This window comes from Cajanus cajan, chromosome 2 (genome assembly GCF_000230855.2).
Source record: "Cajanus cajan strain Asha chromosome 2, NIPB_CcT2T_4, whole genome shotgun sequence".
NCBI classification, from domain to species: Eukaryota; Viridiplantae; Streptophyta; class Magnoliopsida; order Fabales; family Fabaceae; genus Cajanus; species Cajanus cajan.
In genome coordinates, this window is record NC_138518.1 from 60,088,772 (window position 1) to 60,107,235 (window position 18,464).

The window sequence follows — 18,464 nt, forward strand, 5'->3', positions numbered from 1 at the left end:
ATGCTAAATTGTAGGAATGATGATCTGGGAGAAAGAACAAAATTGTAGGAAAATGCTGTGAGTTAGATGTTGGAATAATTAGGGGTTCTACTGTTTATATTAAATTGATTATTCTATTGATTATTATATTAATTTATGATTGTTATTGCTATATTACTTGTTAAGAATGGATGATCTTGATGTGAATTGCTTGATGGGTGTGTAAACCCTTATCTTGTTGGGCTTATCTGTTGTGTATGTGATGAGGAATTGTGTACGTGATATGAATTTGAGTTATGAAATGAGATGTGTGGTATGTGAATGAGATGTGATTGTGGTACTGATGACCAGGGGTGAGCACGACCCTAGGCTGAAGGGTAGCGTGACCTTGACATAGTGAGATTTGTGATTATAATGTGATTGTGGTACTGATGACCAAGCGTGAGCACAACCCTAAGTTGTTAAAAAGGGGTAGCGTGACCTTGGTACAGTATTATGTCAGGGGTGAGCACGACCCTAGGCTACTAAAAAGGGTAGCGTGACCTTGGCACAGTATTATGTCAGGGGTGAGCACGGCCCTAGGCTGGAAAAAGGGTAGCGTGACCTTGACATAGTGTGATTCGTGTGAATTATGAATGTGAAGTTGATAATGTTAATTGTAAGATTTATGTGGATTGTGATGGATTGATGTAATTGTGAATTGAAGATGTGAAGATGATGAATGATTGATAAATTATGATATATAAATATTTTATTAAGTAATGAGTTATGATGAGATTACATTGTGGTGTGTTTGTATGTGCTTTGCATATAGATGTTTTCTTTTCTCACCGTATAAATTGTGGATATTTTAGGTGAAGAAGATCCAACTGCAAGTGGCATCTAGAATGCCAATAGTTATATTATGGGGAAATGCTCTGATATTGTGACATCGGGGCAGAGGAATTCTAGGACAAAATATCTATATGGATTTGGTATTGTAATATTAATTTGAAAACAATTTGTAAACTCTTAAGCTTTACTTTCCAAGTTTTATTTTTAATCATTTTGGATATTGAAGAACAATTGTGAAGATTTTTATGTGAACCCTTTTACCATCGTTGAAAGAAAAATTTATTCATTAATTTTATTATTATATTTATGTGTTGGGGTAGTAAGGGTGTATCATTTAGTGGTATCAGAGCAGATCGATCTAATCGACCGTGAGTTATGAGTCTACTGTGCTTGTGTGATAGTTGAATGATTGAAATGAATTAGTTGTGAAATTTATGCTAGCATGATGATTGATTATGTCTGTTGTTTATTTGATTGTGTGTACTCTTTTCTTAGATTATGGCTGGTAGAAATGATCGTGCGATTGCTGATGCTCTTCAAGCATTAGCACAAGCTGTGAGTAACAATAGGGTTGAAGTTGCTCCTAACTGGTTGGAGCAATTTCAACGAAATAGTCCACCTACTTTCAAAGGAGGATATGACTCAGATGTTGCGATTAATTGGCTAATGGAGATCTAGAAGATTTTCAATGCCATGGAGTGTCCTTTCACTCAGAGGGTGAGGTTGGCTACCTTCATGTTAACTGCTGATGCCCATTTTTGGTGGGAGGGAGCACTTCAAAGGGTGATTGATGGAGGAATGCAATTGAATTGGGACAACTTCAAGAGGGTCTTCCTTGAGAAGTATTTCCCGGATGATGTGAGGAGTCAGAAGGAAGTTGAATTTCTTGAGCTGAAGCAAGGGAATGATACAGTGGCAGAGTATGCTGCAAAATTTGATGCTTTGGTTCACTATTGTACTCATTACCATGGTGAGGGTGGTGAAAGGGCTAAGTGTATTAAGTTCGTGAATGGCCTTCATCCTGAGATAAAGACAGCCATCAATTATCAAGAGATTTATCACTACCCGACGCTTGTCAACAAGAGTAGAATCTACGATCGTGACAACCATGCATGTGCTATATTTTACAAGGGAGTTGGAGATCCTATGCGTGCTACAGGTTCTAGTGCTTCGGGCAAGAGTAAACCTTACACCAAGTCTACTGGGGATTCAAGTTTTAAGGTGAATAATCAAGATTCTGTGCAACCAAAGAGTTAATCTCCAATGGCTAGCCAAATATCTAGAAGGGGGAGTGAGGGTTCTATTCCACATGATAATTGCTTCAACTGTGGGAAGCCAGGTCATAAGGCATATGAGTGTTGGGTACCAAGAGTGATAACATGTTACAACTGTCACGATAAGGGACACAAAGCTTGGGAGTGCCCCAAGAATAAGAAAAGAACAACAGAGGTTGGAGGGAACGCTAGCAAATCTAGAGCCTCAGGAAGAGTATTTGCCTTGAGTGGTGCTGAAGCTAATCAATTCGAAGGTTTAATCCAGGGTATGTGTTTCATCAATGGAACCCCTCTAATCGTTTTATATGACTCTGGTGCGACTCACTCTTTTATATCACATACGTGTGTGTCTAAATTACCTGTTTCTCCCTTGTCTTTTGAACTAATAGTAGAGACACCTACTAGTGGTTCAGTGATCACTTCTGATGTCTGTCCAAAGTGTCCTTTGACTATTGATGGTAGAGAATTCATGGTTGACTTAATTTGTTTGCCTCTAAGTCAGCTAGTGAGATTAGGAGCTTCCTTGGATTGGCTGGATACTATAGAAAATTCATAGAGGGATTCTCCAAGTTAGCATTGCCCTTGACAAGTTTGACTAGGAAAGAATTTGTGTTTGTATGGGATAGTAAATGCAAGGATAGTTTCCGGGCCCTTGAGGAAAAGTTGACTAGTACACCTGTTTTAGTATTGTCTGACCTTAGTAAGACTTTTGTGATTTATTGTGATGCTTCTAAAATAGGTTTGAGTGGAATGTTAATGCAAGAAGGAAAGGTAGTGGCTTGTGATTCTAGGCAATTGAAAACTCATCATAGGAATTACCTTACTTATGATTTTAAGTTAACGGTTGACACTACCTATATAATTCTAAGCTTGAGGTATTTATTGATCGTTAGAGCCTTAATTATTTGTTGACTGAAGGAGTTAAATTATGAGACAAAAGAGATAGTTTAAATTTCTAGAGGACTAATATTTCAAACTTAGTTGTTAATTGAGTAAAGCCATTGTGGTAACCGATGTTTTGAGTAGGAAACCTTTATATTTATCTTCCTTTATGATTAGAGAGATGGATCTTTGGACTCAAATTAGGGATTTGAGTTTGACTTGTGACATTACTCCTAGTAGTGTGAAACTAAGTATGACTTGAGTAACGAATGGATTGTTGAAGGAAATTGGAGAAGTATAATTAGTTGATTCATTTTAGTGACAAGATATAAGGCTATAGGATAAGGTGATGAATAAAAGTATGACTTGGGTGTAGATGGAGTGGTGAAATTAGAGATCTGATATGAATACCGAGTGTACTTACGGTTAGGTGCTTGATCTTTAGAAATGATTATAGAAGTAAAACTAATATTGTGGCAAATCTTGATTATGATGACCTCTGATATATCATTTTTGATAATTTAAGGGTTGGATTTGATTGAAGAATTTAAAGACTTATGCTTGGTGTTTGAGATTATCCTTAGGAGCATTGAATTGATTATGTTGAAAGTGACTAGTGAATTAATGGATGAGATTAGAGAAGCCTAGGAGTCAGATCCTTTCTTAGGGAACCAAGTGGAGAAGATTGGTAGAAGTATGGATAACCATTTATGAGTAGAAATAGACGTTGTTTTGAGGTGCAAGAACAAACTTGGGTGCTTAGTAACCTTGAATTAAGAAAGATGACTTTAGAGAAAGGACATAAGAGTACTCTTGACATTTATTTAGGAGCTACTAGGATGTATCAGAGTGGCGCAGCGCAAGTGTAGTGACCTAAGCTGAAAAGAGGAGTAGAGAAATTGTATACTCGTGTTAGTATTCTAGAAGTCTTTAGGGATTTTGTAGCACTTAGACGTCCCATTTTGGAAGTGAGATGGTTAGTGGATGGACCTAAATTATAGGTTTGTATGAGATGCTTAAGAGATTGATTTTATTTGGGTTATAGTGGATAGACTCGCCAACTTTATTTGTTTTACCCTTGTTAATAATTTACATTCCTTGGTGAATTGGTAGAGTTGTACATCAGTACGTATGGTGATAAGGTTGCATGATAATTAGAAGTAAGAAGCGAGGAGTCTACCATTGTAAAATTTCGGGGGTGAAATTTCATAAAGGAGGGGAGAATTGTAACATCCTGGAAAAAAAAAATAGCCCATAACGGGCCGTTCCAAAGTTGGAACGGGCCATTCCAGACTACGAGAACGAGCCATTTTGATTTAAGAACGGGTCGTTCCAAATTAAGAAATTTTCCCATTTTTATTGTTCTAGAACGGGCCGTTCCCAAAAGTGAAACAGGCCATTCCGGAAAAAGAAAAATGCCTAAAAAATTTTAGTTGGAACGAGCCGTTCTAGTGGAAGAATTTGCTCATATTTGAAGGTTCCGGAACGGGCCGTTCTGCTTTGAGTACGGGCCGTTCCGGGTAGGTGAGCAAAAAAGCCTATAAAAAGGCCCCTCATTTCCCTCATGTGATTGTGGTACTGATGACCAAGGGTGAGCACGGCCCTAAGTTGTTAAAATGGGGTAGCGTGACCTTGGTACAGTGTTATGTCAGGGGTGAGCACGGCCCTAGGCTACTAAAAAGGGTAGCGTGACCTTGGCACAGTGTTATGTCAGGGGTGAGCACGGCCCTAGGCTGGAAAAAGGGTAGCGTGACCTTGACATAGTGTGATTAGTGTGAATTATGAATGTGAAGTTGATAATGTTAATTGTAAGATTTATGTTGATTGTGATGGATTGATGTAATTGTGAATTGAAGATGTGAAGATGATGAATGATTGATAAATTATGATATATAAATATTTTATTAAGTAATGAGTTATGATGAGATTACATTGTGGTGTGTTTGTATGTGCTTTGCATATAGATGTTTTCTTCTCACCGTATAAATTGTGGATATTTTAGGTGAAGAAGATCCAACTGCAAGTGGCATCTAGAATGCCAACAGTTATATTATGGGGAAATGTTATGATATTGTGACATCGGGGCAGAGGAATTCTAGGACAAAATATCTATATGGATTTGGTATTGTAATATTAATTTGAAAACAATTTGTAAACTCTTAAGCTTTACTTTCCAAGTTTTATTTTTAATCATTTTGGATATTGAAGAACAATTGTGAAGATTTTTATGTGAACCCTTTTACCATCGTTGAAAAGAAAAATTTATTCATTAATTTTATTATTATAATTTATGTGTTGGGGTAGTAAGGGTGTCACATTTAATGATGTTTGATATTATTGTGATAAAAATTGATATTCTTTCATATTTATATATATATTGTTAAATAAGTACTAAATTGATAAGGTAGCTCAGATGGTTGGAGAAGGAGTGTTAAGGTTAGAATGAGTAGAAGGTAAGGGGTTCAAATCTTACAACTGCCAGTTATCTGAAAATTAATATTTAATACTTGTAGATTAGAAAAAAAAAGTGAAAGTAATATATAATGTCTAATTAATAAATCTGGAATAATTTAATTATTTTTTATTTAAAAATTCGTAAAAATAAAAAATTAAGATTTTGTGACGGATTTTAAATCCCTCACAATTTGTGACGGATTTTGAATCCCTCACAGTTTGTGACGAATGAGTTCCCTCACAAATTGCGACGACTTCTTAGGCAGTCACAAATTGCGATAGAATTTTACTCAAGTATTAACATTTATTTAAGTAATTTGTGATGGAAAATTTATTAGTTAGTGACGGCATATTTTCGTCACTAATTGTGACAGACTGAATTTTTCCGTCATTAAATATTTTGTGACGCCATTTTTTGTGACGACCCAAAATCCGTCACAAATTCCGTCACTAATAATTTTGTGACGGATTTTCTTTAATTTTGTGACGGATTATTTCTGTCTCTAATTTTCATTTTTCTAGTAGTAATTTTTTTGTCGGTAATTACCCATGAATTTTTCTGTCGATAATTACCCACGGATAAATTTGTCAGTAATTAGCCACAGAAACATCTGTGCGTAATTATCTAATTTAATTTTTATTTACCATAATTACTTATGAATTAATTTTATTATTTTTAAAATAAATTATTAATAAAAAATAATTACCCACAGGTACATCCGTTGGTAATAACGTCGGTAATTCCGTGGGTATTGTTGACAATATTTTAAAAAAAATTATTTTAAAATTGTATTAAATAATAGTCTTGTTTTATCTAAACAATATAGTTCAAAAATGGTAAAATTATTATAAATGTTAAGAAATTATCTTTTAATTTTAGACTATCATGCATCAATATCATTTCACTAATTATATACTTCTCATTTTAAATAAAATTAACTATATAATATTAAAATATATTGATAGTAAATTATTATTTTATACTATCATTTAATTATAAACTTTATATATATAATAGTTGGTATGGTAAATTAATTAGCATGAGAAAATTAGTTAAGTATTTAAGAATTTAATTTGTTAGTTTTTTATCATTAAATGTTTAAAGTTACCGACAGATTTTTTTGCATTTTCTACAAGCAACGTTTTAGATAGATAATCCGTGGGAAATATATATCTGAAACATCATAATTTTTTCACGGAAAAAATCCGTGGGTAATATCCATATGAAATTTCAGATGGAAAAAATTCGTGGTAATATCCGTCTGAATCGTTTATGTTTCAGACAGAGACATATCTGTCAGAAAAATCCGTCAATAATGTCATTTTTCAGACGGATATTTATCCATGGAAAAAAGTCCATCGCTAATGAGTGTTTTTTTTGTAGTGACTTCTACATTCAAAAATTATTAAAAATAAATATTGACATTATGTACAAAAATAAACATTACGTAAAATTAGTTTTTAAGAGTGAAATTGAGATGAATGTAGATAAAGATAAGAATTTATTATTGAAGCCAAAAATTCATTACAAAATAAGAATCTACCAATGAAACAAAAATGATATTAAAATGAATACAGGTCACTATTCAAATGGATATTTGGTAATTTTCTTTTTTGGTGTTAGGTTATTGAATTGTTTTTTCTTTGGTTTGATTTCTTTAAACTTTGAATTAGAATTGGCTCTCCATTTGAGGAATTGTCAACAATTTGTATAGATGTCTTTCTCTATGAATGAGCCTTTTTTATTTGATGATGATTCATCTTTTGACTTTTTGGGTAGTTGTTTGTTTATACTTACAAAGAGTTCTTGATCCGAGGAAGAAATTGGTTGTGATTTAGGCTCCTTGTTTGAATATAAAAATAATAATTAGTGAATAATAATATTGAGATTCTTTAAGATAAGTTTTAAAGTATATAAGAATTTTTTTAAAAATTTTAGTATTAAAAGAAAGGGACATGAAAGATTCATATATTCAACAAAATAAATATTAGGAGACCAAATAATGGAGAATAATATTATAGTACAAAAGTCCACCTCTATATTTTAATTTTTAAGACTATTAATTAATTAAATAAATAAAATTATTTATAAATGGATGATATTAATAAATAATCAATTATTTAATATAAAATAATAAAATGTTTTTTAAGCATAATCTACTTGAAATTTTAATTTTCAGTTTCAATTAAAAATTTTGCATGTTAAATTACTAATTAACATGTATATATTCGTATTTACTAATTTAATGCATCATCCTTTTTGGTACATGGTTCTTCATAACAAACTAAATAATTCAGAAGTCAAATTACTTATTGTTTTTGTAACGTAGTTGGTAGACTGGAACGGGGTGTTCCAAAATTGGAACGGGCCATTCCAATTTACTAAAAGAAGGGTGATTTAGTAGCCTAGAATGGGTCGTCCCCAAACTGGAACGGGCCGTTCCATACTACTAAATAAGCTTATAAATCCTAGACTGAAACGGGTCATTCCAAACGTGGTTGTTGTGAGTTAAATTTAACTCCAGAACGGGCCGTTCTGGTTTAGGAACGGGCCGTTCTAGACGTGCCAGAATGGGCCGTTCTGGTTTCAGAATGGGCCGTTCTGCATTTGAATTTTACACATGATGAAAGAGTCTAGAACGGGCCTTTCTGGATTCGAAACGGGCCATTCTGGCCACTCCTAGACTTCTACAAATAGGACCTATGTGCAGATGAGGAGGAGAGGTTTTAGAGAGAGGTTCTAGAAAAAAGGACTCTAGGTCAGTGAGCTCGTTTCTCTCTCAACTTTCTCTGTATAACTCTTCTTCTCCTCTAGGTCACTAATTCTCCTATCTTCCTTGAATTTCATACTAGAAAGCTTATTTTTGGGAGGATTGAAGTTCAAGAGTTGAGCTCAGATATTTCTTCTTTTTCTTCTTCTTCCTCTCAGATTCTTGGCTTTTAGAGCCAATCTTCAGGTTAGGTAAGCTTCATAAAATGGTTGACTTATTTGGTGCGGATTGAGTTAAAAAGTTGGGTTTTGTTGTTTGAAAGAAAAAGAGATGATTGATTTAAATTAGTGGTTGCATGTAGCTATTCTTGTGTTTTAGAAGTTGTTTATAACGTGGTTAAGTTGCTAAGTTGCCTGATGAAGATGAGTTGGGTAATTGTTGACTTAAGTTGTTTATATGTTGTGTGTTGATAATATGTGATATGTTGTAAAAGTTGCTATATGTTGTGTATTTCGTGAAACTAAGTTATTTTTATGTTATTTATTGTTGAATTATTAATAAGTTGAGATGTATGAGTTGAAGTAGTTCATTGTTGTAAAGTTGATTTTATGTCGACTATAGTTGCTCTTGTTGTTTAATTAAGTAGCATAAAGATGCCTATAGCTGTAAAGTTGAAAGTTGCCTTAAAGTTGCTGAAGTTATTATCATGCCCTATAGTTGTAAAGTTGTTATGATGCTTATAGTTGTGAAGTTGTTATGATGTCTATAGTTGTAAACTTGTAAAAAGTTGCCTATTGTTGTAAATTTGTAAAGCTGCTTATTGTAGTAAAGTTGAAAAGTTGGGGACATATGGTGAAGATATATGTCCTATGTTGAGATACATAGTACTAAGGAGATAATTAAGTTGAAAGTTGTTTTAAAGTTGAATCCCTTAGTACTGTGTAGGCGACATAGAAGTAGTCGATCCATGTCATGGTTGAATGATCAATTTGAGTAAGGTATCTAGTTAGAGATGTAGTCTTTGACTAGGTACTGAAGGGTGCATGGTACTTGGAGGACAGTGGGTGGGCTAACTCCATATTTGGATTGGTGATGCTAGCCAAGGCCGTGGTAGGCTCATACCCAAACCCTTCTGTCCTAACAGTAGTACTGGACCTCCGAGTCTAAGTGGCACACCTAAGAAATCACCTATTATTGTCTATACCTGGTTCTCTTCGGAGTTCCTAATGATGTTCTATACCTGATCTGGTTAAGATAGGTCAAACGTTTGATTCGATAGGGTTTATGCCACCTAGACTGCTCAACCTCAGTTGTTGGAGATCTCCTAGTTGTATATGCGTGACGGCGCATTAGTTGATGTTGCATGGGTTGTTGCATTGAAGTTGTTTATAATGTTGTATGAATGAGTTGATAGTTGAGCTATGTGATTGTGTTGTGATGATTTGTTGATCACTAGGACTAGAGGAGAAGTTTTTTAAAGTTGCTCATCCCATTATGAAAATTGAGATAGTTGTGGTGCTCTGAGAGCCCAATTTGTTTGAAAAACCTCCTTGGAAAGTTGTCCCTTGGAGTGGATGATGTGTTTCTCTCCTCTAGAACTTGGTTGGTCTCGTGTGTGGGCAAGGTCGAGGCACACATGTATGAAGTGACCACGGTATAAGGGTCAGGTCGAGCTATACCGATTACAAGTGGCCAATTTGAATAAAGTGTGATGTGTTGAAAATGTTGTTGCTAGTAGATGATATTGTATATCTATTGTTGTAGATGTTGTGTTGTTTTAAGTTGTAAGTTGAAGGTAGAATTATATTGTTGTTTATTATATGTTGATGCTATTTTTTATGTTTATTGTTGTGAGCTTACCCTAGCATGTTTTCCCTATGTGGTTGGGACTGTGATGACCATACCTTGGTATGCGAGCAGATCAGGAGTAAGTACTTTGCTAGACTAGGTGAGCTTTTTTTTCGTTGGGACTCAGGAGGAGGGCTGACATTGTATTTAGTTGATTGGTAGCTTTTGACTACCTAGTTGTTGTATAGGATATTATTTCCCTACTTTTAGTTATATATAGTATGAGATTTTTTTTAGTTGTGTATCCTCAATATATATATAATTGTTTAGTAGTGAGATTTTATTTTTATACTTGTATTTGGATGCTATAGACAGTGTGAGACCTGACGGGTCTTTACAGTTTCCATTACCTTGAATCTAGTTTATTTTAAATTAACATGATATATAATTAAACTATTCTTGTTTTCATAAATTTCAATAGTTCAATTGATGAAGAAGAGACCAAATAATGGAGAATAATATTACAGTACAAAATCCACCTCTATAATTTAATTTTTAAGGCTATTAATTAATTAAATAAATAAAATTATTTTCAAATGGATGATATTAATAAATAATAAATTATTTAATATAAAATAATAAAATAATTTTTTAAGCATAATCTACTTGAAATTTTAATTTTCAGTTTCAATTAAAAAGTGTGCATATTAAATTACTAATTAACATGTATATATTCATATTTACTAATTTAATGCATAATCTTTTTTGGTACATGGTTCTTCATAACAAACTAAATAAAGAAATCAAATTATTTATTCTTTCCCATTACCTTAAATCCAATTTATTCTAAATTAACATGATATATATATATATATATATTGAAATTTATGAAAATAAAAATAGTTTAATTATCAATTTATTATTGTTCAATTTCATTAAAATATAATTATATTCCAATAGTTCAATTGATGAAAAGGTAATTAAAGAGTATTACGAATCATTTCTTAAACTTTTAGTGACAATAGCAAAAAATCTTAAACTTTTAGTGACAATAGTAAAAAAATATTAAATCCTTGTAAAAAAATGTCACAAAAACTTGTACATTTTTTTCGACCATTATAAGGGTATTTATCAACATACAGAATAATTACCGTTAAATATTGTAACGTAGTAAGTTGATTCAGAGGTTTAGTTGAGGCTAGAGAGAAGAGTACATAAGGCTTTCTCTGAAAATAGAGCCTCATAAGCTCATTCTCAAAGAAATCTAGAGAGAAGTTTTAGAGAGAAGGACTCTGAGGCCATGAGCTCCTTTCTCTCCCAAATTTCTCTGTTTGATTCTTCTTCTTCTCTAGATCACTAATCCCTTCTAACTTTTCTTGGGATTCAGGTTAGGAAGCTTGTTTTTGGTGGGTTGAAGTTTGCGGGACGAGCTTTGAGGGAGAATTTTCTTCTTCTCAATTCTTAGCTGTTTTGAGCCAATTTTCAGGTGAGGAAAGCTAGAATGTATGTTGTTTAGTTGAATGTGAGTTTAGGAACACAATTGATGCATGAATTTTGAGAATCCATGGTTAGATTGGAGAAATTGCTCATTTTTTAGAGTTTTGGGAAAAATGGGGGGTTTTGGTGATTTTGATGCATCGGGTGGGTATATGTTGAATTTGAGAATGTTTCCTAGTTGTATGGAGTCTAAGTATTATATTGCATGGATTGCATGTGGTGAAAATCTTTTGATTTTCAGGTTTTGAAGGAATTTTTTAAGTTTTGGGAGGTTGCTGCATGAATTTGCGTCGGGCACATGTTCTTGGCGCTAGGCGTGCATTCATCGGAGTAACCATTTCTTGATCACGCTGGGCGCGAGGTTAGTCACCCCGGGCGCGATTGCAAGTGGGAGTCTCTGGATGAGTTCATGCCCGGCGTGAAGAGAACCACGCCGGGCGCAATATCAGATAGTGTTTTGGATGGTGTTTTACTGTTATGGCACTGGGCGTAGGGTGGGTGTGCCGGGCGTGGAGACCCTTGGAGGTCTCTGTTTGATTTGGCACCTAGCGTAGGAAAGGCGCACCGGGCGTGGAGACTCCTGTGAGTCTCTATTTGAATGGCGTCAAGCATAAGTTGATTGCGCCAGGCGTGAATGAGCCTTAGAGCTCTCGGGTTGGATGTTAGGCCGGCCGCAAGCTGGCTGTGTCGGGCATAAATATGTTTAGAAATATTGGTTGAAAATGATGCTTATGCATGTTTAAAGTTAAAGATTTGATCATGTATGTATGATATATGAGATATGGTGGTGTATGATTCATATGTATGCTTGGTAATGATATGTATGAATGTTTAAATATGATCTAACATGTGTGTACGTTCATATGAGGATGATATTGATCATGATGGTGGATTGGCCATGGGTAATATATGATATATGATATTGATCATGATTTAGCTATGACCGAGCAGGCGCATTGTACGTGAAAACGGTTGGGGTGGTGATGAGTCATTATTTTCCCCTATTTATTTATCTTTCTGTACTTATTTTAATTGTTGATTTGGGCTTAATCACTTATTAATTGTACAGTTTCGCTGTTTGGGCTTCATTGCACCAGTAATTCGAATTTTAATTAATTCTAATTCACTTGGTATAATTTTTGTCTATTAATTATTTTCAGGTTAATTGTAAAGCATTTTTGGGCTTAGATATTATTTTTGGACTTCAAGAGATAAATGCCACGTTAGCACCACATCGGCCCCACATCAGCATTTTGTTTTATTTTATTTTTCGTTTATTTTATGTATTTTCGGGTCAAACCTGACTTGGGGGCCCATTTTGACTCTTCTAGGGATTTTAGTGTCCTAGGGTAGGCACCATGCAGCCCCCATCTGATGTGACCACATTGGGGACACCTTCCTTCTCTTTGTTTTTATGTTTTTCTCTTTTTGGCTCTTTGTTCTTGTATCTGCAGTTTACGTTTTGCTCTCCTCTCCTCTTATCTGCAGTTTATGTTTTGTATTTGAACCCTTGCATTGAAGAATACAAATTATCCATTTTCTTTTTGCTCTCCTCTCCTTGCATTTTTGTTTCTATATCCAATTTTGTTTTAATGGAAGGCTAAAATCCTTGGGGTTGGCTTCTTGTTATGGATTGTAATCTTTGTTTGAGGTTGGGTATGTTTGTATATCTCTGTTCTACTTGGTCATTTTTCATTTAACCTCTGTATCAATGTGTCCGTGCTTAATGGGTTGTCCTCAATGCCACCGTTGCTTAATCTGTGAAGAGGTTGATGTTGTATACGTTTGCTTAATTCGTGTAGGGAAATCTTGAGTTAATCTTCGCTTAGTTGGTTAACTCGTATGGAACAATGATTAAGTGGTTAACAGAGTAATCTCATTGTGAACCAAGGATAAGAGAGTTACAATCTGAACAAGGAGCCAATCTATTTTACTTGTTGTGTTATCTACTTTTATTGTGTTATAAATTGAAAAATCTGAACCAAACCCCCCCCCCACTTCGTGTTTAAGCCTTTGACAGAGAAAAATGGTCCTTGGGAGACGACCTAGGACAACTTCCTAGTACTGCATTTAATTATTTTATTTGACCAGATACAGCTTCGATCAGGTGGTTTCGGTAGGATTGAGATGTCACTTATACTGCTCTGCTGTTAGGGAGATCTCCTAGGTGAATGCGTGACGATGCATTAGATGATTGATATGCATTGTATCTGTCATGAGTTGCATTTTATTGTATGATTACTATTATGATGAAGTGTATGGTGTTTGACTTCATGATTGATAGTTGAATGATTAAGTAGTATAGATTATTGTTCTAGACTTGTATGGTTGTTTATTGAACTCTAGCTTACCCTTTTGTTTCCATGTGGATGGATTGCGATGATCATACATTGTATGAGAGCAGATCAGGGCTAGCTTGGAGTTAAGGTGACCACTGCGAGAAGTGGAGTTTTATCCTTGTATTAAAGTTACCATTTTAGGTGACTGTAATGTCTGTGCTTGATCGGCACTAGGGTGATATTATTTTTGGGATGACTGTACATATATGGGATTATGTTTTGTTCATAGAAACTTAGTTATTATATATATATATATATATATATATATATATATATATATATATATATATATATATATACACCTGTATGTATGAGTTATCCAGTTTTAATATCTTTTCTTAGTTCATTAATTTATTAGTGTGATTCCACTAAGTATAGGAACCACTGCAGCTACATATAATGTGGCTAATATGAAAATGTAGATAAAATATTTTGCAACAATTTTTATTGCCATTAAAAATCATATTAAATATTACTAAAAGTTCATTTTATTGTAGTGACACTTTCAATAAAGTAAATATTTTATTAAATAAATCGTCAATGATATATTTAAACTGCCGGTAGAAGTGCACCTAATTGGTCCGATTTATATCATTTATACACCATATTATAATTTTTGTGTGTTCAATTTATACCACAGATTATGAAGTATTTTCACAAAAAGTATTTAACCGAATGTATCGCTAACAAAATTTAAAACTTTATTTCATGAGAGAAAGAAACATTAATAACACATCATATAAAATTTCAAATTTGATTAAGGATGAGAAATTGGGTTGAATTGAATTTGTGTATTTTTTTAATCCAATTTATCTTAACTCAATCATGAACAAGTTAGATTGGGATAAGTCAATCAAATCAATATAACTAAATTTATTTATTTATTAATAAAAATTTAAATATTTCATAATAGATACAAATTATTTCATATTTTAATACAAATGTAATATCATCAATCAATAAATAAACTGTACTATCCGTACCTCGAATCCGGGCTCCCAGCCCGGATTGGCAAAGCGAGACAACCTCAAGCGCGAGCTAGACGACGTCAGCCCGGTATTTAAGCAAATCACACCTAATTCCGAGGATCTCGCCCCAAACCAGATCCGCCCTTCAACTATATCATATTATATCACATTACACTATATCACGATACATCTCACCTCAAGCCCAAAGCCCAAGGCAGACCTAGATCACTTCAAGGTACGTGCATTATATATATGAGACTATTATTCATACAAACCCTAACTTTGGCATCGGAGTCTCTTTTGCAGGTACCTCCCCCATCTTGGAGCACCAATACATCAGGCAAAGGAGGCTCACCGATCTTACTGGACGGGTCACCTCTACGACCAAATTCCGGTAAGAACATTTGGCGCCCACCGTGGGGCCGATCAAGACAGCTCTTATCGGCCACCTGCATGGTTTCTACTAGAAGCCATATCAGACGAGCGACAGACGACGCAAGCCACTCAATCACCATGAACAGCGACGCTGCAACCCTAAGGTGGCTGATCGACCAAGTTGAGCAGATGCGACAGCAACACGACGCCGACCTTCAAAACATGCGCACCCAGCACGAAAATAACCTTGCAGCGATGCAGACCGCTAATGAAGCAGACCTCGCAGCATTACGTGCCGAGAATGAGCGCATTCGCGCCCAGCTCCCTCGACACCACTCCGAACAACCTCCGCACGAGAGCGACACTCATGAGGAAGAGGCACATTCAGCCTCCCAATCCCGGGCGACGACCAAGGCACCAACTTCACGGCCTGCCACGCACCGATCTCGCGCATCGACGCACAAATCAGGGCAGAGTACCAGCAGAGCCCCCACTCATGTCTCCGAGGGCCAAGAACCTTTCTGCCGTCATCCTTTAGTGGACGGCATCATGGAGACCCCATTGCCCCGCGGGTGGAAGCCCCTCCACCTCGACCACTACGATGGCACAACGGACCCCGATGAGCACATCGACTCATATACAACCCAGGTAAACCTCTACACTAACAGTGACGCTATATTGTGTAGGGTTTTTCTGACCTCGCTCAAGGGACCTGCGCTTCACTGGTACACCCAACTACCCGCCAGATCCATCGACAGTTTTGGCACCCTGGTACGGCGATTCATGGCACAGTACGCCACCAGCCGACCTCACCATACAACCTCAGCCGCCTTGGCCAACCTCAGGCAGAATGACAACGAACCTCTGCGAGCTTTCATGGAACGCTTCTCCAGCATCTCGGTGAGAATCCGGAACTTGAACCCTGAGGTCGCCCTGCACGCCATGCTCATGGCACTCAAACCCGGTTCATTCGTTGACAGCCTATGCCGTGACGCCCCCCGCGACATGGACGAACTGCGCGCCCCGCGCCGCCGGCTACATCCAGATGGAAGAGCACGCGGCCTTCCGTGACCAGGTTCACGGAAAAGACCCCATGAAACCAGAACAGGGTCACAAAGACAAGATGAAATTCAATAATGACAGCCAATTCAAGAAGTCAGCCAGAGCAAACAGAGGCGGGAGGTACGATTTCTACACTCCTCTGAACGCTCCAAGAGTCCACATCCTGGAGGAAGCCAACAACAATAACCTACTAGCCCTTCCGCCACCCGGCCACACGCCCAACAGCGCCGACAAGTCCAAGCACTGTCGATACCATAGGAACTATGGCCACACCACGGAGGAATGTCGCACGCTCCGGGATCGCATCGAAGAACTCATCCAGGCAGGCCACCTTGGCCAGTACGTCCAACGATAGCAAAGTCACTGAGGTGGCTCTGGAGGCCGGGGACGAGGGAGAGGCCGCGGGCCAGGAGCTCGCGCGGACCTACCCACAGGGTCCCAGCAACATGCTAGTGGCACAGTTCAGGCCGAAATAACTCAAGAGACGGAATCGGCCCCCTTGCGGGGAGTAATCAACACAATTGTGGGCGGCTTCGCTGTAGGAGGCGCCAGCAGCTCAGCCCGGAAAAGGCACCTTTGAAGTATCAACTGCGCCCACTCTACCGCTTCGATCCCGCACAGCAGCTCGTCGCCGATCTCTTTTTCCGACGAGGACTACGCAAGCATTAGCCCTAGCCAAGATGATCCCATGGTCATCGTAGTGGAGGTCGCCAACTGGGAAGTACAAAAGACACTCATCGACCAAGGAAGCTCGGCCGACGTCCTGTACTGGTCAACGTTTCTCAGGCTAGACGTCCCTCATTCTCTCATCCAACCACACACAGAGCCCCTAGTCGGCTTTGCAGGCGAACGAGTTCACACCCGCGGATACGTGGACCTGCTGACAACCTTCGGAGTGCCCCCAGATGCAAGGAGGATCATGGTTCGATACCTCCTAGTGGAAGCTAACACCTCCTACAACATCATCATCGGGAGGCCGACCCTGAATCATCTCGGCACGGTGGTATCCACTCCGCACCTTACCATGAAATTCCCAGGGAACGACGGCAAGATCATCTCCGTTAAAGCAAATCAGAAGACAGCTTGGCAATGCTATGCCGAAAGTCTGAGGATTTCCTCGTCCAGCAAGGAGAGCAAGAGGGATTCCCCGCCGTAACCCACTAGATCCCGTCCTTCTTTAATGTACGAACAAGATGTGCACTCTTTTCCCGCCTCAATCCCTGACCGAGAGGGTTTTTAATGAGGCACACAAGAACAAATCAATAAAATTATAAGTTTTGCTCAATCCATTTCCTTACCCATTGCTTTTGTAAAACTCGAAGTTAAACTAGCCTCTTTCGCGTCAATCCGAGGTTGAGTACGAACCTCGGTATTCTCAATTAAAGGTCGAATTCGAACCTTAATTATGTCGTTTATTTTAAAGTGAGGTCGAGCACGAACCTCAAACACGTAAATCTGGGGTCGAGTACGAACCTCGATATCCTCAATTAAAGGTCGAATTCGAACCTTAATTATGCCGTTTATTTCAAAGTAAGGTCGAGCACGAACCTCAAACACGTAAATCTGGGGTCGAGTACGAACCTCGATATCCTCAGTTAAAGGTCGAATTCGAACCTTAATTATGTCATTTTATTTCAAAGTGAGGTCGAGCACGAACCTCAAACACGTAAATCCGGGGTCGAGTACGAACCTCGATATCCTCAGTTAAAGGTCGAATTTGAACCTTAATTATGCCGTTTATTTCAAAGTGAGGTCGAGCACGAACCTCAAACACGTAAATCCGGGGTCGAGCATGAACCTCGACATCCTCAGTTAAAGGTCGAATTCGAACCTTAATTATGCCGTTTATTTCAAAGTGAGGTCGAGCACGAACCTCAAACACGTTACTCCGGGGTCGAGTACGAACCTCGATAGTCAAAGGTCGAATTCGAACCTTAATAATCTATCTCAAACCTGAGATCGAGTACGAACCTTGACGCCCTCGTTAAAGGTCGAGTTCGAACCTTAACTAAATAGCATATCTCAAATTTAAGGTCGAATCCGAACCTCGACATTTCCGCTAAAGGTCGAGTTCGAACCTCAATTAAATAGCAAATCCGAGGTCGAGTACGAACCCCAATGCTTTCTTTAAAGGTCGATTCCGAACCTTAATCGAACCAGTTCGCAAATTCCGAGGTCGAATACGAACCTCGACGCTCTTGCCAAGGGTCGAGTTCAAACCTTAATAACTTACTCTGAGGTCGAGTTCAAACCGTAACAAAACATACATGACCCTAAACTTAAGGGCGGATACGGACCACC

The 18,464-nt window shown here is 37.3% G+C and overlaps 2 protein-coding genes across 2 annotated transcripts; both read left to right on the forward strand.

The window, feature by feature from the left end:
• The first annotated feature begins 1,506 nt into the window (after nt 1–1,506).
• Nucleotides 1,507–2,070, forward strand: LOC109788844 (uncharacterized). Its single transcript, XM_083069799.1, has 2 exons — nt 1,507–1,596; nt 1,657–2,070. Exons 1-2 carry the CDS (start codon nt 1,507–1,509, stop codon nt 2,068–2,070), a joined length of 504 nt encoding a protein of 167 aa, XP_082925925.1.
• A 14,781-nt stretch (nt 2,071–16,851) lies between these two features.
• LOC145955100 (uncharacterized) lies at nt 16,852–17,319 on the forward strand. Its single transcript, XM_083069800.1, has one exon. It carries the CDS (start codon nt 16,852–16,854, stop codon nt 17,317–17,319), a length of 468 nt encoding a protein of 155 aa, XP_082925926.1.
• Nucleotides 17,320–18,464: the final 1,145 nt, after the last annotated feature.

Coding starts and splice junctions, on each gene's coding strand:
- LOC145955100 (XM_083069800.1), top strand. CDS start 16,852: ATGGTCATCGTAGTGGAGGTCGCCAACTGGGAAGTACAAAAGACACTC.
- LOC109788844 (XM_083069799.1), top strand. CDS start 1,507: ATGGAGTGTCCTTTCACTCAGAGGGTGAGGTTGGCTACCTTCATGTTA. Junction 1,597..1,656: donor GGGAGGGAGCACTTCAAAGG/GTGATTGATGGA, acceptor TTCCTTGAGAAG/TATTTCCCGGATGATGTGAG.